The 24596-nt window shown below is 57.3% G+C and overlaps 1 protein-coding gene across 1 annotated transcript in view; it reads left to right on the top strand.

Moving 5' to 3' along the window:
* The window catches only part of SDK2 (sidekick cell adhesion molecule 2), a 207668-nt gene that overhangs the window by 101621 nt on the left and 81451 nt on the right, over positions 1-24596 (top strand). The window contains exons 3-5 of the mRNA XM_070393644.1: positions 10750-10856; positions 18178-18325; positions 23374-23507. Of these exons, the coding sequence (XP_070249745.1) occupies positions 10750-10856; positions 18178-18325; positions 23374-23507 (389 nt within the window). The remainder of the gene's footprint in view (positions 1-10749; positions 10857-18177; positions 18326-23373; positions 23508-24596) is intronic.

Raw genomic sequence — 24596 nt, 5'->3', positions numbered from 1 at the left:
CACTGGGGATCGAGCCCACAACCTGGCATGTGCCCTGACTGGGAATCTAACCATGACCTCCTGGTTCATAGGTCGATGCTCAACCACTGAGCCCTGCCGGCTGGGGTGGAATTGCTACAGTTTTGCTATACAGTTCGTATGTTTCTCGAGGGGGGAGTGGGGTCATGTCACATTTGCCCTCAAGCCCCGAGCACAGCGCTGGACCTCAGTCGTTGTTGGCGGGTGTCTCTGGCCCTGGTGGAAGGATGGCCAAGCCTCTCCCAAAGGGAGATACAGCCCAGGGCCGGGATCTAGGGGAGGGCTCGGGGGCACACGCCTCCCTGGCCTGGGCAGCGGGGCCTAGGACTCCGACAGGAGGGATGCAGTGACACCGGGAGCAAGAAAGAGCATCAGCCCTGACCTTGAGTCAGGTCTGCCCAGGGAAGGGCATGGCGTCTGACCACGCACCCCCACTCTACCCCAGCTGCCAACAGCAGGTGCTGCGAGACGGCCAGGGAGGCCTCTTCCCAGCTTCCCTGGGCCTGACCTGCCCCGGCAAGCTGGGGGAGCCCCAGGGAGACGCCTGCATCCTCTGCCTTATGAACATTCAGTAATCCCCCCACATCTGGCCTGGGGAGATGAAGAGCCCCGTGGAGACCAGAGAGCAGGACTCAGCCGGGCAGAACGCTCGGGCCGGCTGGACAGAGCGTGGCGGGGTTCACACCGCCACCCACACTGCCACCTGGTGCACCCCCTCCCCCCAATAGATGCTTCCTATTCATATCCACACGCCCCCTCCTTAGGATGAATTAGCCATTATCCTTTGTGGTCCTTAAAGGGGCCGTGACAAGGTCGTCCCTGTTCCCAGATGAGCAAGTCTTCGTTCCCTTCTGTTCCCTGCGACTCGGAGATGCCGAGGGGCTGGGTTTGAACTCTTCTCCGTTGTGTGGGGGAGCAGCAGGAAGCGAGTGGGCGGGAGTGGAATGGGGACGGTGTGTCTCTCAGCGGGGCGTGGCGGCGGCAGTGACATTTCCACCTGATGGTACACGGTACCACGGGGCCCACGGCCTTGCTGTTACTGTTGGCATTATTAGCGCTGCTGACGCCCAGTGCCGAACACACCGCCTGACGTGTTGTGGGCCGTCCAGTCTGAACCGAATGATCAGTAATAACAGTAATCGCGCGAGGTCGCCTTTCTCGAGGGCGAACCGGGTGTCAGACACCGCGCTAAGCACTTCATAGTCCTTTCTGCTATAATATGCGGTATAAGCGTTTGTAAAAATCACCCCACCGTGCAAAATCGGGTCATAAAAACCACAAGGCTAATGGGGGAAATGGGGTGAGCGAGCAACAGTCAAAAACTTCATCAGAGACTCTTACTAAAGATGATCGCGCGGTTCTGCACATCGCCAGTGGTCCAGGAATGCAGAAATACATGCAAAATAGGGCGCTTTGCCTCAGGGAAGGCCTGGAATTTGCTTGAGGAAGTGGGCGAGGAGGGTGGCAGCGTGTGAGTCGTGATGGTGGAAGGAGGAAAGTCGGAAATTGGAAGGACAGATGCCGGGCCAGGCGTGCACAGGTGAGCTCATAGCACACTCAGGACGCGGAGGATACTTAGGGGAAGGGGGTTGTGTGGAGCTGCGGCTCCGTCCAGCTGAGTGTGGCTCTCCACGTTTGCCTCCTGTTTCTTGCAGACAAAATCACCCACAAGCCAACGCAAAACTGAAGTTGGGCTCACGTTGCCCTCCAAATATATTCAGTGCATCGGAACCAAAGCATGAGCACAGAACCGCCTGAACTTGTATTTTCTGCAAGGCGCTGCCCTTACTGTGCCCATTACACAGATGGAGTGCCCGAGGCTCAGCGAGGCCCAGCCCTTTCTCAGGTCCCGTGCGGAGTGAGTGGGCAGCTGGGATTGAAGTCGGTCTGAGGCCGGAGCAGGGTTCTCCGCGAGGACCGCTCTGTGGGAGCCGGGTCAGGCTCAGTCTCAGACGTGGCGGCACTTGACTTGCTCTGCCCCGTCCTCTCTCCCCTGGTTCCTGGAAAAGACCAGCCTGGCCTGCGCCCCCCTGTCCTTGACCGACTCCACTTCCCTCTCCACCCTGTCATCAGAGCCGGCTCTGTGACAAAGGGCATCTGCTGATCTTACACCGAGGGCTGGCAGGTAGTGACGATCAGGCTTCGCGCACCGCACGGCCTTTAGAAACATTTCAGCCAGCGGTTCTAGAGCGGCTAAGTCCGTATGTCAGCGTCGGCGAGCGAGCTGGCTGGGTTCCAATAAGACTTTATTTATGGACTCGGAGATTTGAATTGCATACGATTCCCACCTGTCATGAAACATTACTCTTCTTTCCATTTTGTTCAACAATTTAAAAATCTAAAAACTATTTGTAGTCTATCTTGCCGTTCAACAGCGGCTGGGACATAGATGGGAACGTGGTTTGGGCTGTCGTTGGCCAACGCCTGTTTTACACGCCTGCTACACGCCGCGTTCCTGTTGTCCGGTTATCCTACAGCCCAGCCTGGCCGGTGTGGCTCAGTGGTTGAGCATCGACCTATGAACCAAGAGGTTATAGTTCGATTCCAGTCAGGCACATGCCTGGGTTGCAGGCTTGATCCCCAGCGTGGGTCGCGCAGGAGGCAGCTATCAGTGATGCTCTCTCATCATTGAAGCTTCTATCTCTCGCTCCCTCTCCCTCCCTCTTTGAAATCAATTTTTTAAAAAAAGAAATAAAAAGAAACAGGACAAACTCTGCTGTCCCCCCTCCCCCTGCCACAGGCCCTGTGGGTACTGGTGCCAACCGCGAGGCCAGCTTCTCCCCTGGCAGGTGGCGCATTTAGTGACTTTCTGCCTCAGAAATGGTTCTCTGATATCTATTCTTCATGCCTGGCACCCTGATTCACCTCGGAGCTGCCTTGGAGGCTGCTCTCTGGTCAGGGGGCTGAGAGGACTTTACAGGCAGCCTCCCCCAGCCTCCCAGGCACACCTGGGCACACCTGGGCACACCTGGCAGACGTGGCGAGGGCGGGTGGAGAAAGCAATCCATGAGGCTGCACCCCCCCACCACCAGGATTAGACTACAAAGCACAAGCAACTGGGCTCCTCGAGGCCGATCCCCACGCAGCCTCCTGAGGGGCTTGTTCTAATTTGCTCTCCCCCATCCGCCTGGGCGTGCAGAGGGCCCTGCGGCACTGCAGGGCGGTGTCTGGAGACGGGACGAGGGAGCCTCCAGTGCTCCCCACAGCGGAAGGAAGCAGGGAGCCCCTGGGGAACCAGAACATCGTTTCCTTGCCTTTTCGTTCTTTCTTTTTCTTTCTTTCTTTTTTTTAAAATAACCACACTCCCCTCAGGATTTCTTCTTTCTCAGTCACTTTTTTAAAAAATCCAAACAGAACTGGCTTCGAGTTTTAACACCTTGCACCCTGGACAGAGGTTGCCTTCTCGCCTCTTCCTTTCTTTCTGCTCCTCGTAATAACGTGCCATGTCCCGTGCCCCTCTTCCCTTTTCTAAATGCTCCCCAGAGCTCATGACTGTCAACTCGGAGGGGGGGTCCTGGGTCAGCTCCCTGGGGCGTCTCTCCCTGGGATGTGAGAAGGGACCTGCCCACTGCCCGCTGAGCAGACCGAGGACCCAGGACAGGTCAGGGGGCATGGAGGGGAGGGGGGGTGGACACGCTTGGGGTCAGATGGGCCTGAAATCAAATCTCACTTTGCTGGGTGACCTCAGGCAACTTGCTTAACCTTTCTGAGCCCAGGTCCCCCGGCTATAAAACAGGTAGGAGTCGCTTCGCCCCTCGGTAAATGTGGGGATGAACCGGGTATTGTGTGCCACGTGTTTGCTCTGAACCCGAGGCTGGCGTCATTGTTGTCAGAGGAAGGGGCCCAGCGGGACATCCCTCCCGCCCACGCTGAGTGCACCTCTGGCCCCTGGGCTTCCTCCCAGGCCTCCCTCCTCCCCCGTCTGTCTGCTCCCCCAGAGTCCGGGAGCCACCCTGCTGATGGGAATCCTAATGAAGCTCTTTTCCTTGCTCACTGAGAGCAGTTAATTGGTCCAGAGATCGCAGAGGAGAGATGCCCTCCCCCAGCCAACTAGCCGGGTTGTCAGTGTTATCGGTTAACACCGATGTCCCTCTCATTGACCACGGGCCCAGGATCAATCAGAGCCTCGTGGGTTCTCCCAGGGCAGCAGGGAGACTGGGGCAGCAGGAGGGAGGGGCGGATCTCCTCCGCTTCTGAACCCAACATCCGTCAGCAGGGGGTGGTACCAGCCCCAGGCTGAGCCCTGGCTGCGCAGCTGCCTTCAGGCGATTCTGCTTCCAGCCCAGCTCAGCCGTCGGCCGCCTGCTGCTGAAGGGGCTGCGGACTAAGGCAGCATCCATCCTCATCCCTCATCCTACTCGCCCCTCCCACATCATCACAGAGGCTTTTCCTGGCCCTGGCGTCCTCCCGGACCTGGAGGGAACTGGCAGGATGAGTTTCTCACAGCTGCTGTCCCAAGTGACCACCAACTTAGCGACTTCAAACAAGGCGAGTGTTGCCCGTACCGTTCTGGAGGCCAGGAGTCTGGAAATCAGGTGTTGGCCGGTAGAGGCCCTTCTGGAGGCGCCAGGGGAGAAGGCATCTCCTGGCTTGGCCCTGCGTCTGGCGGCCTCCTGTGTCCCTCAGCTCGTGGCCCCGCCCCCTCCCTCCTCTGCTCCTCTCTTCACATCTCCTCACTCTGACTCTGCTGAGTGCACAAGAGGTGGGAGCCTGTGAGTGTGCATGAGTGTGTTAGTGCAAGTGTGCGTGTGCGTGTCCGTGTGCACTGGCACACACATGCCCTCCCTCCGTGTGAGCACCCGCACGCACCCCGGGCACCCGCCTCATTAACGAGGACACTGCAAGGAGAGGGCCTGTTGTTTCTGGTGTCGGCATCAGCGCCTGACAGCTTCGTGGAATTGAAAAATCTTACTTAATGCGGCTAAGAGTCATTTTAAATATCAACTGTTGACGCTCGAGGACTCGAGCCCAAAAGGGCATTGTGTGTTTCCCCGGCTGGAGAAGACGCCACATCTGTTAGGCAGCAATTTCTCCCCTGCCCGTCTCGTGTCTAAAATCCCAATTATCCGTCCTGCCTCTTCCCTGTGCTGCCATCGCGTGCCCGGCACCCCGAGCCCATCTCTCCATCTCAGAACGGAGTCGACCGAGCGGCGGGGGTGGAATCAGGACACCCTGTGATGGGCCAGGAGAGCAGATCCTCGGTGTGGGTCCATCTCCCAGCCCGGCCGAGCCCGGGCCCCGGCTCCCTCCTCTACCTGCTGCCTCCACGTGAGAGCCTCCTGGCTCCCGCCGCCGCCAGAGAGCCGGGGACGCTCTCAGTGCCGTTTTGGAAACGGTTCCAAGACATCTCGTCACACACACAAAGCGGGGAGCAGAACAGCCTGAGATGAGGCCTGTCTCCTGCTTAAAAGTGGGGGGTGGGGAGGTGATGCGTTTGCATAAAGAAATTCTGAGCAGAGACTCAAGAGGCTGATCTCCGTGGTTTCCTCGCGGTGTTGGAGCCGGGATGGGCCAGCAGGGGGTCAGGGATGGGGGGCACGTTCACTGTGCACCTTCTCACTTACTCTTTGAACGTTGACTCCTGTGCGTATCTTTTCTGTAATAAATCAACACATAAGTGATCCGAGAGGTGGGTGAGTGCAGGGGCCCACCAGCCCTCGGGGCACAGAGCCCTAATGGGCCCACGGGGGGCAGGGGGGTAACCTGCCACACCTTCCTTGTCTTTCTCTCTGAACCTCCCCACTCACCCCCATTCCTTCCACGCCCCACCAGTGGCTCATACACTTGCTCCCCCATTTGACCGGTATTGGCGCAGCACCTGCGGTGTGCCAGGCACTTACATCCTCTTGCAGTGCTCACATCATTGTCCCCATTTCGCAGATGGGAAAACTGAGGCTTGCAAGGATCCATAATGCACCCAGGCCACACTCCTAAGAAACAGCAGACATCAAATCAAAGTCTACATGTCTCTGCGTCAGAAACCCCGGCACTTTCTCCAACGCTCCCTCGTGGCCCGACCGTGGGTGAGCCCTGCTGCAGGGCCTGGCGTCCATCCCCCTGGGCCCAGAGAGGCAGGGCTTTTCCAGGTCCCTGCGGGGCTGGCAGCCACAGGTGGGCGGGGCAGATAGAGCTGCAGGCTGAGTGTGTGTGGGGGGAGGTGGGGAGAGGAGGAAACCAGGCTGGGATAATGAGCACCGTTATGGTCATTGTCAGGGATGCTCCCAGCAAACGGAGATGCTGGCCAACTGCCTCTGACGCCCGCCTGGGAGGCAGGGGGACGAGAGCTGCAATTTGGGTGGAGCGAAGCGGGTTTCCCTGCTGGGGAAGGAGGTGGTGGAACTGTTACTTTAAATAATGCTGCCTGCAAGCCAGAAATAGGCCTCCCAGAGGCGGCCCAGGGAGAGGGAGGCGGGAGGAGCAGAACGGGGCTGCATCTGCTAGGCCAGGCCATGGAGAACCTGCCCCCAACTACAGGGCAGGGGGATGGGGCAGAGGGGAAGCCCAGAGCTGGCCCGGCCTCACGGGAGGGCCGGCCTGCAGCCAGCTGGCCCTCGTCGAGCTCCAGGTGCGGCCTGGGAGTTCTGGCGGACGCACGGGACCGCAGAGCCTTCTGCAGAAATCTACTTTAACTGAAGTTTAAAATTCAGCACACATCACTGACACCGGCAAACAAACCCAGACCCAACGAGTCCCCGATGTCTTTTTTATAATGTAGACTTAAATTACATGCTCCAAGTGCATTTTTTAACTGTATTTTTAAAATAAAACCGGTATATGGCGTGCGATAAACAAAACTCCGGCGGCATAGAAAGACGGAAAATCAAAAAGTAGAAGTTCCCCTCCCTCCCCACCCCGACACCCTTCCCAAAAGGGAGATAACAGGTACCGGAGGATCTGTCTCCGAAACATCACATGTACTTGCCTGAGCGTATGTGTGATTAATGTGTAGAGATACATGCTATTTCCGTGTACCCACATGGTCTCATACGGTTTACACTCTTCTTTGACTTTGGTTGTGTGTGTGTGTGTGTGTTTTGTCCACATACTCAAATGACTTTTATTGGGTCAATTTGCGTGACCCTAAACATTAAACTAGGGTTTGGTCGCCTGTTGCAATACACAGCAGCTTAGCAAGGGAGCTGAGGATAAATACACCATGGCCCTTGCCCTGACGCTCAGCTGCGGTATTGTTTAGCTTATTACTTCCTCGTGTTTCTGTTTCCATAAACATCCGCCTTCTCCAGTTTCCTTTCCACGCTCTGTGCCTCTGGGACCCTCCCATCTCGTTCCATCCAGGCGTCCCAGTGCCGTCTGTGACGGCGGCCTCATTCATTGATCCCACCTATTTTTGATGGTCATTGATAGGTTGTTTCCGGTGGTTGTTGGTTGACTTCTGCCGTTACAAGCCATGCTACAGGGAGCACCCTTGGACCCACGCTTTGCCACATTTTTGCACGTGGATCTAAAAGGCCAGCTCCCGGGAGTGCAAGCTCTGGGTCAAAGACTCGCATATGCTTATTTGGACAGGTTTTGTCCCAAAGGCTCGATCGGTTTACACTTTCAGCGGCCCATCTGCTCGTTCGCCTCCCCTTCCCCTCGCTCTTGCCAGCACTGGGCATGATCAGGCACGACGATCTTCGGCCGTCTGATATGTCGCCGCGGTTTTGATTGGGCTGTGTCTCGCCGTGACAGGAGTTGAGCATCCTTTTTGTCGGTGTGCGGGCCTTTTCTGTTCATTTTCCTCCCGCCTGTGTGATTTAATAATATCCGATTCCATTTCCGAAGATAGAGAGCTTTTCTAGCCAATCTCTCCCTCCATCTCCCCTCTCAGGTCACCCCATCGCCTTCAAGACCCAAACCGTTTCCCCAAAGCTGTCCCCCTTCCCTGCGGGAGAGATGGGGGAGAGATGAGAGAGCCTGTGATGGGCCAGACGATGGGTCTGAGGAGAACGGGAAGTTTGCCAGAGCGGGGCGCCCGCTATCTCCCCATCATCACGCTGTACACAGTGAGGACGGACAGATAAGAGCTGCAGCTGGTGGCAGAGATAAGAGGCTTGGACAGCCGGAATGTTCTAGATAATGCTGCAGAGCCAGAGCGAGCGGGGGCTTCTGCAGTCCCAGGACAGAAGGTGGGGCCCGCTGGGTACGACGGCAGTGCTGAGCTGGTTAGCTGCTGGGCTTGGAGCCCGAAAGGCTTGTGGGACCCTGGCCCTGCCTCCTCTTACCTGGAAGACCACGGGTCAGTGACGGGCTGTTTCTGAACCTCAATTCCCTCCGCTCTGACGTGGGGGTAAGCCGCTCCAGGGATAAGCATGGAGATGGAGTGAAAGGCTCTCAAATGCAGACCCATGACCATTTGCACCTGTCCACATAAAATGAGAAAAGTGAAGCTAGTGTAGTGGGCTTTGCATAAAATTTGTTTAAAGCTTACACAAATGGCTTTCATGCTGAGATTACATTTCTTTTTTTTTACCTCAAAAACGTCCTTTATAAATAAAATGCTAACCATCTCTATTTATTTTTCTCGCCCTGCCTGGCACTTTTTAATATTCTCTCTCTCTCTCTCTCTCTCTCTCTCTCTCTCTCTCTCTCTCTCAGTGTTTCATGGTTCAGTTTTTTTGTCTGTTTGCCTTTTGCCTTTTGGTTGACTGGTTTTAATAATCTTACCTGGATAAATAAAAATTGACAATCTTATGGCAATCCCCCACATTTTAAGTGTTACTGGTCCATGATATATAATAATCTGGGAACTGCTGTGTGAAGTGAGGAAATGTATGAAAAGTACTTATTACAGCAGCATCATTGTGAGATAGTGATGGTGGTGATGGTGATGGTGGTGGTGATGGTGATGGTGATGGTGATGGTAATGGTGGTGGTGGTGATGGTGGTGATGGTGGTGATGGTGGTGATGGTGGTGATGGTGATGATGGTGGTGATGATGATGGTGGTGATGGTAATGGTGGTGGTGGTGATGGTGGTGGTGATGATGGTGATGGTGATGGTGATGATGGTGGTGATGGTGATGATGGTGGTGGTGATAGTGATGATGGTAATGATGATGGTGGTGGTGATGATGGTGGTGGTGATGATGGTAATGGTGATGATGGTAATGGTGATGGTGATGGTGGTAGTGATTATGGTGGTAGTGATTATGGTGGTGTTGGTAATGGTGATGATGGTGGTGGTGGTGATGGTGGTGGTGATAGTGATGATGGTAATGGTGATGGTGGTGGTGGTGATGATGGTGGTGGTGATGATGGTGGTGGTGATGGTGGTGGTGGTGATGGTGGTGGTGATGATGGTAATGGTGATGGTGGTGGTGGTGATGATGGTGGTGGTGATGATGGTGGTGGTGATGGTGGTGGTGGTGATGGTGGTGGTGATGATGGTGGTGGTGATGATGGTAATGGTGATGGTGGTGGTGGTGATGATGATGGTAATGGTGATGGTGGTGATGATGGTGGTGGTGATGATGATGGTGGTGATGATGATGATGGTGGTGGTGATAGTGATGATGGTAATGATGATGATGGTGGTAATGATGATGGTGGTGATGATGGTGGTGGTGGTGATGGTGGTGGTGGTGATGGTGGTGGTGATAGTGATGATGGTAATAATGATGATGATGGTGGTGGTGATGATGGTGGTGATGGTGATGATGGGCCCGCACTGGAATTCATGTAAAACTAAACTTGGCAACTCCTGGGAGTAAGATCACTCTGTCCCAGGGTTAGCATAGCCGGGGGCAGGCAGCAATGAGCTTATCCACCAAGTCAACTGGACAAACCCTAGGATATTGACCCGACCTATTTTTGCTGGTCATTTATAGGTTGTTTCAGGTTGTTTGTTTATCTCTGCCGTTACAAGGGAGGTATCTCAGGCACAAGCCCCTTGACTCATGAGCTCTATGCTGGGTCATTCATTCCCTGGGAATAGGAAAGAGGGCCCCAGAGGGGCTGCCAGGGGAACTAACCCCTCCATACCAGAGAGCATTGCCTGCCCGGGTCTCGGTGCCAGAAGCTGCTCTGGCCTGGCCGCCTCCCTGCCTCTCAGCCCGGTGAGCTCCTCATCCTCCTGCTCTCCAGCGGCTTTTCCTGCAAACCAGACTCTGCTGCTCTTCGGTCCAGGCATGTGCTGCCGGAGCAGGCTCCCCAGGGGCCTCCTCGGATTCGTGCATCCCGGCCCCAGGGCCCATGTGCAGAACCCACCCTGCCCTGCTCAGAAGACTCCCACCACAGAGCTGCTGTGGGGTGTCTGTAACTTTAAGGACAGAGCAATGCAAAGCATTTAGGGAAGCATGTAAATTCCCCCGCGTCTGTCACCTCCACCCATTTCAGTTAATATTACAGCGCAGTTCCGTGCCCGGCCGAATTAAAACGCCGCCACCTTCTCAGTCATGAGAGTCACGGGAAAGGGGGACAGGAGCCTCCAGCAGACCCAGCAGTGCTGGGAGGTCTGGTCGCGGCCAGGGTCAAGGGCTGGGGCACAGCCCCTCCATCCTTGGGAAAGTGCAGGCTGCTTCCTGGACACCTGAGTAAATTGCCTGTGGGTGGGACTGTCCGCTAGCTGAGGGCCTTTCTGTGACCCCATGACCTGGCCAGGGAGCAGTGCTCTCAGGTCCTCTTCATGCTGGAAGAGGGTGAGGTGGTGCCCTCTGCCCTCTGACCCCAGTCTGACCTGTGCACCCCCGCAACTGCCTGCTTGCTCACTGGCTGTCTCGTCTGCCCCCAGGTACATGATCACCAGCCTGGACCGCACCCATGCTGGCTTCTACCGCTGCATCGTGCGCAACCGGATGGGTGCCCTGCTGCAGAGGCAAACCGAGGTGCAGGTGGCCTGTGAGTACCGGGGTGACGCGGGGCAGGGCGGGCGCGCAGCGGGAGAGGGGTCCCCACCCACCAGCCACACTCCCTCTGTGCTCATTGGTGCTCACGGGCCAGTACTCTAGTTCTGCAGCTGATGGCACCGAGGCCTGGGGAGGTGGCGGCAGCTCGCAAGGCCCCGCGGCTGATAAATGACACACACGTCTGCTGGCTCTGAGCTCAGCACTCTTCAAAAGGGACCCTCTGCTTTGTTTTTTTCGTTTCTTTTCTTAATATATTTTTATTGATTTCAGAGAGGAAAGGAGAAGGAGAAAGGGAGAAATAGAAACCTCGGTGATGAGAGAGAATCATTGATCGGCTGCCTCCTGCACGCCCCCCACTGGGGATCGAGCATCTGCCCTGACTGAGAATCAAACCGTGACCTCCTGGTTCATAGGTCAATGCTCAACCACTGAGCCACACCCTCTCTCCCCCCTTCCTCCCTCCCTCCCACTCTCTCTAGAAATCAGTGGAAAAAATATCCTTGGGTGAGGATTAACAAAATAAAAATTAAAAAGTAACCCCTCACCCAGAGCCCACGGGCTTGCCTCAGACCTAGCACAGGAGAGAGCTTCCCGCTTGGAGAGAAGTGGGAGAGAAGCTAATAGGAAACCTCGAGTGAGGCAAAGAGTGTTTATAATAATTATGGAAAACAGCCGTAACCAGGAGTGGAGGACAGCCTGTCCCCATAAATCAGCACTAAAGGCAACTCGACTCTCCGAGGAGCAGGAAAGCCCTGGATTCAAATGATGGACAGGACCGCCGTCGGGTGGCTGGCGGACTCCCTGGAGCTTCATGTAGCGGTGCCCAGTCCAGCAGGGCAGGGGCAGCCGTGGGGCAGCCTCCAGGGAGACTGCACGTGCGTGTGTGCGCACACGTGTGTGCAAGTGTAGGTGCACCAGTGTGGGTTCGTGCACGCATATGTGCAGATGTGTGTGTCTGAATTCGTCTGCCTCTTTGTCCCCCTGTGTGTGGGAGAGAACATGTGTGTCAGTGTATGCACATATGCATGTACATGTGCAGATGTGCATGGCTGAATATGTCTGCCTCTTTGTCCCCCTGTGTGTGGGAGAGAACGTGTGTGTGAGTGTGTGCACATGTGTGTAAGTGCATGCATGTGTGTGTGCAGATGTGCATGGCTGGATACGTCTGCCTCTTTGCTCACCTACGTGTTGGTAAGAACGTGTGTGTGTGTGCGTGCGTGGAGTTGGAAATGCCATCCAGGATGCGAGTGGTCCAGCTGTCATGGGCTGTGTCTGTTCTGAGCCCGTGGCGCATAGAGACAGTAGGAACTTTCCGGAGTTGTGAGCCCTCGGATGACAGTCTCCCCTGGGCAGGCTCCGCTGGTCAAACAAGAAGGAAGGGCCCTGGCCGGGTGGCTCAGTTGGTTGGAGCATCATCCTGTGCACCAAAAGGTTGCAGGTTTCATTCCCGGTCGTCGGGTGCGCACGGGAGGCATCCGATCGATGTCTCTCTCTCTCTTCCTTCCTCTCTCTAAAATCAATCTTTTAAAAACACACTTAAAAAGAGTGAGAGAGAAAGGAAGGGAACCCAGCGTCCCCGTGCCTGAGACACTTCCTCCTTGGCCATGATGGGGACCCAGAGCCCAGGACTCAGCCCACTGACACCCTCTCCTCCCTCCCCCGCCCCCCGACAATACACATACTCCTCACACACATGCACCCAGCATGAGGATGCTCCCTCGACACCAGGCCACACACCTGCTGGGCCCTGCCCCAGACCCACAGGGGTCCTCGGGCCCCCGAGCCGAGGGGTGGCTTGTGACCAGGCCCAGGGGCAGAGCAAGCACAGTGCACTGGTGGCGGCAGAGACCTGCGGGGAGGACCAGGTGCTGTAAGGAGGCTCGGACCACCCCGGGCTCCCAGCCTGGAGACTCAGGGCCCAGCAGCTTTCTCCTCCCTGCAGGGCCCACCGTCCCTCATCTGTCTGCCATCCTGGGTACATTCCTAGCCACCCCTCTGCCCTCGGGGCTGGGGTGAGGGCGAGACAAGTGAGGCTTGGAGGATGCAAAATGTAAGGAGGGCTCCCTCTCAGGTCCTCACTGTGCACTTGCAGGACCCCGAGAGCGGGTGCCTCCTTAAATCTTTCACCTCATTCACCCTATCCCAACCCTGGGCCCTACAGTCAGTCATCCTGCATCTGTCTGTCTGTCCGTCTGTCCGTCTGTCTCTCTTATCCGGTCACATGGCTCTGAGGATGGGTGGGGATGGCTGGTTCTCCAAGTCCCTGCATCTCTCCTCAGCAGCGTCCACCTCCCAGGGTGGGAGGGCTCTGTCCTGGACGCCAGATGACCCCTGTCCTTGGGGACACCTTCCTTCCAGGGATCAGCCAGGCAGGCCCCACCCCTGGCTCCACCCCCTTCCCAAAGAGAGACTGTGAATTGGGTTCTAATTGAGAAATTAATAAGGCAGCTGTGCTAACAACTAATGATAATAGCAAAGTCATTACAGAAGGGTTCTTTACATGTTTTTAATTACAGCAATTAAGGGGAAGTCAATAAAACACCCACCCCTCCCCAGCTCCCTTCCTGTCCCCATGGGGCGTCTCTCCTTGGTTTTTTTAAAGTCACCGCAAGTTTCTGGCAGGTGACGAGTGGGCTGAGTGGCTGAGACGGTGGGGAGCGTCCTGAGCCCATAGCTGCCCTCCAGCCACCAGTCTCCACATACAGACCCTGTGGGCACCTGTGTTCTTCTCACCTGCACAGCTTCCCCGCCCCCGTTGGCTGGCTTTGGGCTCAGACTTGGAGCCCCAGCCCCACACTGACCTGCCCTCCCTCTGCAGGGCACGGGGGCCCTGCCCCATGGGGAGCCAGCCTGCTCCCCGTTACCCTGGGGGCTCAGTCTCCTCTACAAAACGGGACTTGAGGGCATCGAGCCTGTTGTCACCTGGCCTGGGCTTGATGCCCAGAATGTCACCCATGGGCTCGCTGCTTTTAACCCTCAGCCTGAGTGTGTGAATGTGGAAACGTAGGGGCCGTGCCGTGGTTCAGGATAGCATCGTTGTGTGCTTCCGGAGCCCCCATTTTACCAGAATGCTTAATGAAACAACAGTGGCTGCGCGCCTACTGCGCACCGAGCCCTGCTCTAGGCAGGGAGGACATAGGGGGCAAAAGCAAAAACTCATGCCCCCTGGCCGGTTTGGCTCTGTGGATAGAGCAGCAGCCTGCAGACCAAAGGGTCCCAGGCTTGATTCCAGTCAAGGGCACGTACCGTGGCTGCAGGCTCCTCCCCACCCGGGCCCTGGCAAGGTTGTGTGCAGTAGACAATCAACGTGTTTCTCTCACATCGGTATTTCTATCTGTCTTTCCCTCTCTCTTCCACTCTCTCTAAAAATCAATGGAAAAATATCCTCCGGTGAGGATTAAACACACACACACACACACACACACACACACACACACACACACAAACAAGACACTCATCCCTGCCCTCAGGAAAGTAGTAGGGGCAACATAAAAGGACAATATAGAATAGACTATAGACTATAGACGGGCCATGAAGAAAAATAAAATGTTATAAGGGAAAAGGAAGCCAGGTGAGATGGGTGGAGGCTGGGACAGGGGTCCTATTTGAAATGGTGTCTGAGGAGGTGACATTGAGCACAGTCTGGAAGGAAGGAAGGAGGTGAGCCACACAGACCGAGAGATGGGTCTTTCCAGGCCAGGAACAGCAAGTGCAAAGGCCCTGGGGTAGATTTGAGTGTCTGAGGCCAGGGTGGCTGGAGCAGAGTGTGGGACGTGGAGAGTCAAAGATGTGGCTGAGGAAGTGAGGTGCTCGGGACAGACGGTGGCATGCTAAGATGTGGTTGGTACTTTGGCTTTTACTCAGAGTAGTGGTTGGGGGCAGTGGCACGATACCATCTGATTAGACGGAGCAGCATTGTTTTATAATAAACGAATAAAACCACTATGAAATGCCACCTCATGCCCACCAGATTGGCCAAACCCAAGGAGTCTAGAAGACCAAGCATTGGCAGTAGCTCCCATCTGCGCTGATGGCAGCGTGAATAGGAAAATTGGTGCCGATTTGGAAACAGTTTGGCATTATCTTGTAAAATTACCACGTGCACAGCCTGCAAGCCAGCAGTGCACCTTTAGGCTCATACTCTGGGGACTCTCTTAGCTGCAGGAGACGGTTCTTAGCAGGCCAGCCAGCCACGGACACCAGCCCAACCTGCGGCGGCGCTGTGCTGCCTCCATCCACGGCGTCCAGGCAGCCGTGAAAACGACTAAGCTAGGTGCAGGGACGTCGATGGGGCTCCAAAAATATGTTGCACAACAAAGCGAGTCACAGTAGACGACACAGCATGCTCTCAGGTACAAAGGGCTTAGCAACCGACTAAATTAGCCATAATTGTTTACGGAGGTGTCTAAAGGTGGTGAAACCTGGCGGGTGGAGGGCGATGCATGATTGACATGGCAGGGAGGGAATGTGCCTGGGAGGGCCGCGGCGGGGCGGGACGAGGTTTGTCAGAGTTCCGGTCCGGAGCTGGGTGCTGGGTACACGAGTGTTTGTTCTATTCTCCTTTAAATGATGCCTATAATTATATTCGCTCTTTTGTGTGTAATGACATATTTCATGGTAAGAACGGCTTTAAGAATAAATAAAAGCGATGAGTAGATTCTGAAGCAGAAAGCCTCCTTCCCAGACCTTTTCAGCTGCAACGAAGACATCAGGGAGCATTGGGAGGCCGCCTCCAGCTGTGCCCAGGCCCACGCTGCTGGCTCTGGGGATCGGTGGGGGCCGTTGGATCAGCGCTGCAGGGCACGCAGGTGTATTAGCCGCGAGTGTAGGAGAGGAGGTGCAGCAGCCCCTGTGTCTACCTCAGTGCCAGGAGCTCTCCCAGGGGACCCGGGCCGGCCCGGGGCTGTGGCCCTCTCTCCTCTCCTTCCTCCTGCACGGCTACCTGAGTGACCCCCTCCTGGCGGCCCTGCTGTTGCTGGTCAGTCCGTGCCTGGCTGTGCCCGGGCCCAAGCGCTGGGGCACAGGCTCCTGGCAGACCAGGAAGCCCATCTGACAGAGTGAAGTGGGGAGGGTGGGAGGTACGGGCCTGAGAGCCACGGGGAGGCAGGGGGACTGTGGGACGGAAAGGTGCAGGGCAGTGTCAACTGCAGAACTTGGACCTAGGCCAGCTGTGCCCTTCCTTCATCCATCCACCATACATCTATACATGCATACATACAAACATACATGCATGCACATGCATATACACACAGCCTACCATACAAACTTACACATACATTCAGACATACATAAATGCAGACAATTTTCCATGCCTCCATCCCTCATTCCTCCTCCCGTCCATCCATCCACCCTTCCTCTATCCATCCATCCATCCATTCATCCATCATTTATCCATCCACTGAACAGACCCATGCCCCTGCCCTACTGGCCTTCTTTCATTTCCTCTCACTGGCCCTTCTCTCTGACCTCCTAGCCTTCACATCCTCCCTTCCCCCTGGACCGTCAGCCCCCCCAACAACTCACACACACACACAGCTAACTCCTGCTCCTTATGCATGTCTCTCCGTGAAGGGAGCCTCTCCCACCTCCATCTACAGGAGGTTCCCTCTGCTGCCTCGCAGGCAAGGACATTGATCTTCCTCACAGCCGTCACCTATGTCCCTGAACGTTTGTCTGTGAGTTGGCTTGCTCATCCTGTCTCCCTGGCCAGACTCGAAGCTCCCAGAGGCCAGGGACAGGGTCCTTCGGTGCCACAGAGCCTGCCTGGCCCACGGAGGGGCTCAGTAAGAGCCATGCCTGCTGGCACTGGGTGAGCTTAGAGAGAGCGCGGGGCCAGGTGTCTTGTAGGGGCTCGCTCATGCGTACCACAGAATATAACAGCCTCTTAAAGCTGACACTGTAGTAGGAAGAGATAAAGAATGTGCATGAAGAATGTTAATGCCGGGTGTGAGTCATGAGAGAGGCGGCGAGGGAGCGGGAAGGGGGGCCAGGTTGGAGCGCGGGCCCTGCCCAGCCTTCACCGCTTAGCACCGGATCGGCCACTCCATCTCCATGAGCTTTAATTTCCTCACTGACGAAATGGAGCTAATAAAACTGCAGAGAGGAAAAAGAAACACTATTACCATGAAATTGCTTCAAATTGTTCAAATATATCTTCAGAGTCCTGTGAAAAGTTTTTTAAATAGATAAAATTATGGTAAGAACTGGAATCAAGGTGATTTACTGACGCAATTCTTTATAGGCAGAGCCGAGTAATAGCAATTAATCAACAACTAAAAATGTTTGTTTATCAACGTTGAGCTTCTCGTGTTGTCATGACGATTCAGTGAGACAGTGCCGGCCACGCCCACCTGAAAGTGAACCTGGTGCTGGGTCCCTGTTCAACGCGTCCTTGTTCTTTGATTCTGGTTGGGTCGTGTGGGGTCATCTTTGTTGAAGAGGTTGATGCTGACACGAAACTTTCAAAAACTATCTAGGATTCTATTATTTTAACATGACAAATACAAGGTATCGTGTTTAGCACTTTAACGTACTCTTCCGGTTTCTATGGCTGCATGACCACATAGGCCAAAGCATGATGGTGTAGCGAGGTCATGTCTTACGCTCAGAGGCTCTGGGAGCCTTGACTCTGGACAGAGCAGAGTAGGGGCAGCTTGTCTGTGCTCTGTGATGACTGAGGTTTCGAAGACCAGGGGCGGAGGTCATCTGAGGGTCCACACCCTCACTCACATGTTTGTGTTGACGCTGGCTGTCACCTGGGGCCCTTGGTCCCTTCCCACGTGAGCTGTTCCCGTGTCTGTGGGGGCTAGATTGAGCTTCCTTCCAACATGGCAGCTGGTCTTCACGCAGGAGCATCTGGAGGGCAGGGCTGAAGGACAGCCTGGCCTGACTCCAGACTCTGAGGGTCCAAGTTCAAATCCTGCCGCTGCCCCTTCCATGGCCACATGACCTGGGACAGAGTCAAACCCTGACTCTGCCCCTCCTGTGGCGTGCCCAGGCTCCCTGAGCCCCCGTGGGCAGTATTTCAGTTGCAAAGTGTGTGGAATAACGACCAGACTCTCATGACTGTGGGACCAGTCCGTTGCTTCATGGATACCTATGGGTAGAAATGGATGTCAACCCCAAAAGTCCAGGGCAGGGCACATGATAGATGGGGCGGCGAGGTCATGAGGGTTGGTCTGAGCATGGTGTCACCCTGCGCCCTGGTCATCCTGCCGGCATCTCCCCTCCACTGTCACCACTCCCTCCCCCGGAGTGGCCAGTCTCTGCCACCTCCCCGACCCCTGACCCCGCCTGTGCTCTTCCCTCTGCAGACATGGGGAGCTTTGAGGAGGGCGAGAAGCGCCAGAGCGTCTCCCACGGAGAAGCCGCCGTCATCCGCGCCCCCCGCATCGCCAGCTTCCCGCGGCCGCAGGTGACCTGGTTCCGGGACGGCCGCAAGATCCCGCCCAGCAGCCGCATGTGAGCACCCGGCTCGGGGAGCCACGGGAAAGGGGGCGCCTTGCCCTGGGAGGGAGGTTTGGGGCCAGAAAAAAAACCCCAAACGCTGAGCGGGGCTCTTTCGCAGCGGTAGCTGCTCACAGCTCTCCTGGGACACAGCAGCCTGGGGACCCCCCACACGACAGCGTGTGGCTTACGAGGGCCTTTCTGGGAGTGTGCGTGTGGAGACGGGGAGCAGGAAGCAAGGTCGCCTTCCTGGGGAATCCCCGGCGGGCGCTGGCCCCCTTCTCGGCTGGAGCCTCATCCTGCCTCCCAGCGCGCTCACCAAGCCCAAACAGGCGCAGGCACAGGCAGAGGCGCCCTCGCTGCGGTCCAGGCCCAGGACTCCGGCCAGCGAGGCCCGGGGGCCGCGGGCTGGCATTGCCCCGACGGGCGCCGGCCCCTGGGTGTTTCCGGTGTGCGGGGTGCCTGGGGGTCCATGGCGTGCCCGGCTCTGTGTGTTTTGGCTGCTGAGAGGAGGTGAGGCCAGGGGCCCGGCAGGGAGAGAACACACGGCTCTTTCAGCCCTAACAAAACCCCTCTGTGTGGCCCACGGCGTCGGTGGTGGCGGCCTGGCTTGTGGGCAGGAGCGAAGGAGCCAGCACCTCCACAGAGGGCGAGGGGCAAGCATTTCCTCCTGGGACACGCCCGGCCCTCCCGACCCCCTGGGGACCTGGAGCCAGCCAGGCTCTCCCTTCGGGGCTCCCCCTCGCCCCTCTCCCGGGAAAGGAGACGGACACCTTGTCCCGGCCTCCTGGGGCAGCAGCGGTAGGTGGAGCCGGCCTGCCTCTATAGGAAGCAGCAGCTGAGGTGGACGGTTCTTGCCTTTGGGGACCAGGGCGTGTAATGAGAGAAGCGTAAGGGTCATCACGGTGGCTGTCCTTTAGGGGCGTCCGCTGTGTTCGCAGGCCTGGGTTAACCCTCTGTATGCCATGAGCGTCTAGAGACGCTTTTTAAAAAGTCACTTTTCGTGAGAATTTCCAACTGAAAAACATTCAAGGACCCCCAAATTGTGAGTAATATATTTATTTTTATAACATTCATCGCAAGTTTGTTTTTTAAATTAAATTCAAAATACCTCGGCGTGTGGGGATGGTCTCCGTTTTGGACGCGTGGCAGTTGACTGGTTAAGCACGCTCCATACCTCACCCTCCCCTCTGGGACAGAGGAGCACCTCCAAGGAAGACACCTCTCTCCCCTTCCCTCCTCACTCCCCAGAGGAGTGCACACTCCAGAAACATGTGTGGAATGAATGACCCTCAGGACCACCCTAACCCCTTTCTGAGGTTATGTCACGTGTCCGAGGCGTATCGGGGTTGGCATCCTGCAAGCCCATCACTTAGTCGCGGCTCCCTGGAATGCCCTGTGGAGAAGGATTCAGAGGCCTCGTTCAGACTCAGTGGAAACCCAGGTCCCGTGGGTGCCTGTCCAGACCATGAGAGATTGACAGCATGTGCTATGGCTGCGGGAGGGGACACGTGGGCCCTTACCTACCACAGGTGCTGTGATAGGTGGAACCCTGTCTGCATCCTCACTCCCAGCATCCCTTGCCCGGCACCTTCCCACCTCCTCTTCTCATTCCTGGCCTCTGTCCTCACCCACCTTTCATCCCCAGCAGCCCGGGCACCAGGGCAGAAGGCCTTAGGGAGCACGCGCAGGCTCCCGCCTTCTCCGCACGCCTTCCGAGCACGATAGCGCACCGGGGTGATGTTATCTCGGCAATTACAGCGGATTAATACTCATAACCGGGAGGAAAGGTTCCTGGTAGGAAATTCTCTGGTGTCTGTTTGGCAGAGATACCTATCTGATGAATGCCGCTGGCCGGAGGGCTGTGCGGGCCAGGCTGCTCTCTGCCCGGCACAGCCGGTGGTCAGCACCTCGCCCATCCCCCGGTGCTCCGCAGACCAGGTTCCTAACAGCCGGTGCTGGGGCTTTGGGCAGGTTCTGGGATGATTTATTCTATTCTTAATTAAATGATCCATTGGGCCCCCTGGAGCCGGGGAAATAAGCTGACTTAAGAGAAGTAGCAGATGCCGGGTGGGGTGGGGGGACCTGGCAAATTGAAAACCGGAGGAGGATGCCTAAAAATAGAACCCAGTCCCCCCCCCCACCCCCCGCCCGAGATCTGAGCCCTGCCAGCCAAGCCCCAGAAAACTCCAGGCTTCTTTCACCGTGGGTGCATGGGGGTGGGGGGTGGGGTGAGGACCGAGGGCCAGAACAGCTTTGTGCACTTGGGAAGTGAGGTCCAGGGTGGTTCCAGAAACATCTATGGAGGGGCCAGTCATGCCAAAGGGGGGCTGTGAGCCCAGGGACCCTTTTTTAACACACCCCCCCCCCCCCCCCACCTACTGAGGGCAGAGGGAGGGCAGGGCAAAGGTCATTATCACTTCCCAGTCTCTGTGCCTCCTGTTCCACTCCACAGCCAGAACTCAAACCCAGGCCTGTGGGTGCCGGTCCAGGCAGCTTCCCTCTGGTGCTAGTTCAGGCACTGCTAGCTGCAGTAACGGACAGACCCCCGAACCGTAGATGTTTACTTAGTAAAGGCCCACCACGGGCGAGGGGCGGGAGGGGGGCTCCTCTCCAGTCACTGGGGACCCTGGTTGGTGGGAGCTGTGTCGTCATCGACACTGGGCTTCCCAGTTGTTCTGCTCTGACAGGGGGGCAGCAAGAACATGGGGATCACGCAGGGGATTCTGTGGTCCAAGCTGAGACACCCCACTAGCTCAGCCACATTGCCCCCCCCCCCAGATTCCAGGGGCGGGGGGTTGGGAAGGACAGCCCCTAACTTCTCAGCGGCTATCCAACTCTGTGGAGTGGCACCTGAAATTGAAGTGGGCAGTGACCATATCTGCCACCTCGGATGCCACCCCATCTAGGACAGGGCATCTCAGCCATGACACAATGGACATTTGGGGCTCAATAAATTCCCACTGTGTGGTGCACCGCGGACTAGCAGCGCCCTGACCTCCGCCACAGATGCTGGTCACAGCCCCACAGCTGTGGCAGCCAGATGTTGTTCCGACGCTGCCCGGGGTCGCCTGGAGGGCAGAGCCACTCCTGGTGGAGAACCACGGACCTAGAAGGATGGGTCATGATATAGACAACGTGTAGCTAAAGGGAGAGAAGCGGGGGGGGGGGGGGGGGGGGGGCGGGGGGGAGCGGGCTTCCTGGTCAAGGAGAATGAACTGGAGGCAGAACTTCCTTTCCTGGACGCCAACAGAGGGCTCCGGACAGGCAGGTGAGCGGGACCGTGGGACCAGCGCCCAGTGCGCCCTCCCGCCCCAGGCTTCCTTCCACCCGCTCCCGTGGCAGTGGGAGTGGCTGGGAGGCTGGAACCATGTGGTCCAAGCGCATAGCTGCTCCTCGGGTCAGTCCTGAGCCTGGACCGTGTGCCAGCTGAGGGCTGTGAGAGGGAGGGGGATGCCTCGGGCCAAATGGACACAGAGCAGAAGCAGGGACCGGCATCAGAACCCCCGCCCTCGGGGCTGGAAGGAACCCTCAGGAACACGTGCTGCCACCCCTTGCTCAGATGGGGAGACTGAGGCCCAGCGAGGAGGGGGTTGCGTGCTCCTCAGGGGCTGGGCCAGAGCTCCGTTCCTGAGCTCACCCCTTGCCCCGGCCAGAGCCCAGCCTCCCTCCCCCAACCCTCGCCCACCCACAGGCTCCACTGAAGGGAGTCCCAGGTGGGGAAATGGTCGCCATCCCGTCCGTTTTTGTTGCTTTTTAAGTATTTTAGCCTCACTGTGTCCCACCTCCATCACCGCATTAGCTGGAGGTTACAAGCGCTCGCAGAAAAAAAGACAGGGGCAGCATTAGGGCGTCCAAGAATTGGGGCAGGAGGGCATTGCCTTCCTACTTCCCAGCGTCCTGCTGAGAACCTCCCCAGACTGCACATGAACCCCCAAATACACGGGAGCGAGGGGGCCCCAGCCAGCCCGGCTGGGAGAGCGGCTGGAGAGGCATTCGCGGGGCTGTTTGTTTGAGAGCTTGTTTAAAACTCTGTAACATTCACCTAATGGGAAAATTTGAAAAGAATTCAACTGGATGTGTCCTTGTTAAACTAACATTAAGGATATTTAACAGCTGTCTCGGGCACATCGCATTAAAATCCGAGATCGACTTGACAAACTAATGGCTCTGTCTGTCACGGGGAGAGTGGGTGAGCGGAGATGACAGCGGAGCGGCGTGGGCAGTGCCCCCGGCACGGCTTCACCCACATCCAACGGGCTCCCCAGCTGCCCGCCCGGACAAGCCCCTTGTCCTGCCTGCAGACCCGGGTGCTGAGGGGCTGTGTGAGGGGGTCCCCGCTGAGGGAGCCGGACTGGGAGCCCACAGCCCACATCTGCACCCCACTGCCCGGCCACCACCTTTTCCCTCTCCACCAGCCAGCCCATCCACTCCTTTGACCAGCTTTGGGGAGGTGGACACTGGTCCCATGAGAGGAGGCTGGTGGGGGATGTGAACCCTAGAAGTCCATCCTGGCGACCTGTGGCCTTTGGGTCAACCTAGACAAATTTAGGATGAGGATAAGGCACTGATTCTGGAATGGTCCTGTTCATTTCTAAATTTAACATTATTGCTCATCATTCATCCATTCATTGATTCATCATCCATTCATTCTTCATTAATCATTCATTCATTCATTCATTCCAGGACACTTCTTCAGGTGTCTGGGTGCCCCTGGTGCATCCACAGCGCTAACCACCCGCCCACATAGCCATCGGTGCTGTGACAGGAAAGGGCAGACGTCCCAGGGACCTTGTGGGCACAGCCCGCAGCCCAGGCGTGGGGTGGGGACAGGGAGCCTCCGTGGACGGCGGTCTGGCACTCTGGACACGTGCTGTATTGGGGTCTGGTCCCCAGCGTTGGCAGCGTGTTCTCTACAAAGTGTGGGTGGATTGCAGGCGTACGTGGTTCGGGGAGGTGGGCTGGAGGAGGGGCCCTGGAACCACCAGCTCCTGCTCTCGCTCCATCCCCGGTGCCGAGAGCCCCTCGGGCCCCTGTCAGCCGAGTCCTGTTCCCTTCCCCAGAGCCATCACCCTGGAGAACACCCTGGTCATCCTGTCCACGGTGGCTCCGGACGCCGGCCGCTACTACGTGCAGGCTGTGAACGACAAGAACGGGGACAACAAGACCAGCCAGCCCATCACTCTCGCCGTGGAGAGTAAGTACACAGCGGGCCTGGGGCGGGTGGCAGAGCTGACATTAAGTCTTGGGAATGGCGCTCGGGAGGCTCATGGGAAAGATGGAATGGATGGTGCTGGAGGGGGAGACTCAGCCGGGGGTGGAGTGTCAGAAGCAGGCAAGGAGGGGGCTGCGTTGGGGACCCCATTCCCATGACAAGTCTGAGACCCTGCCTCAGGAGAGGGGACGCCGGGCTTGGCGGTCAGCAGGGCCCTGGAGGCCGGGTGGCCGCGGGGTGGAGGGGAGGGTTACATTCGTGGACTGCGCCACCCTGGCCTCAGGTGCAGCCAGGGAGAGCGGCCAGGAGGCGGGGAGCTCCTCTTTAAACAAATACACTCACCGCCTGTGCTCAGCGGGCACGTGCAGGTGCAGTTTGTACCCGGAGCCAGGCCGTCCTCGCTGCGGGGACACAGCTGCCGGCCACACTCCTGTCTGGAAGCACCTCGTCACCCGTCCCCAGACTCCACCCGGTGCCCCAGAACAGAGAGGCTCAGCCCGCCCCGGGGCAGCAGAGGGTAGCAATTAAAAGGGTGTCTCCTTGAGCTTCCTTTGGCAAAGAGGCGTGTACTCCGAGCCAGCGATCTCCGAGCCAGTGTACTCCGAGATGGAGATGCTGGGATGTGCTCCCAGCCCGGCTGGCCCCCTCCCTCCCGGCCCCATCCCTGGGATCGAGGAGGTGGGGGCCACCCTGCAGCCCCCCCGGGCCAGGAACCACAGCGTGTGCGGGATGAGGCCAGAGCTTCCCGCAGCAGCTGAGCAACCACGCAAGCTGGGGAGCCAGATGTTCCCGCCTCTGCACATCTGTCCCACCCCCGCTCCAAACCCAAGTCTCATTTATCATCGCGGTGCCTCTGGGACACACCCGCCAGCAGCAAGAAGAGGGTACGGACAGCAGGGGCCTTCCCGTGTCCTTCCTCTGACCCCGGCCTCTGTCTGTCTGTTCCTGGGCCTTCTGAGCGCCCGTAACCCGCTCCCCCATTTCTGCAGTTCTCTTTCCTGCGCCCCAGGTTCCAGTCTGCCTAGAGAGAGACCTGGATGCAGGGAGGGGGTTGCATTCTGGGGGCTGGCC

Source organism: Myotis yumanensis, unplaced genomic scaffold, assembly GCF_028538775.1.
Source record: "Myotis yumanensis isolate MYYU_CA2020_CCGP unplaced genomic scaffold, mMyoYum1.0.hap1 SCAF_16, whole genome shotgun sequence".
Taxonomy (NCBI): domain Eukaryota; kingdom Metazoa; phylum Chordata; class Mammalia; order Chiroptera; family Vespertilionidae; genus Myotis; species Myotis yumanensis.
This window is presented reverse-complemented; position numbering and strand designations above follow the sequence as displayed.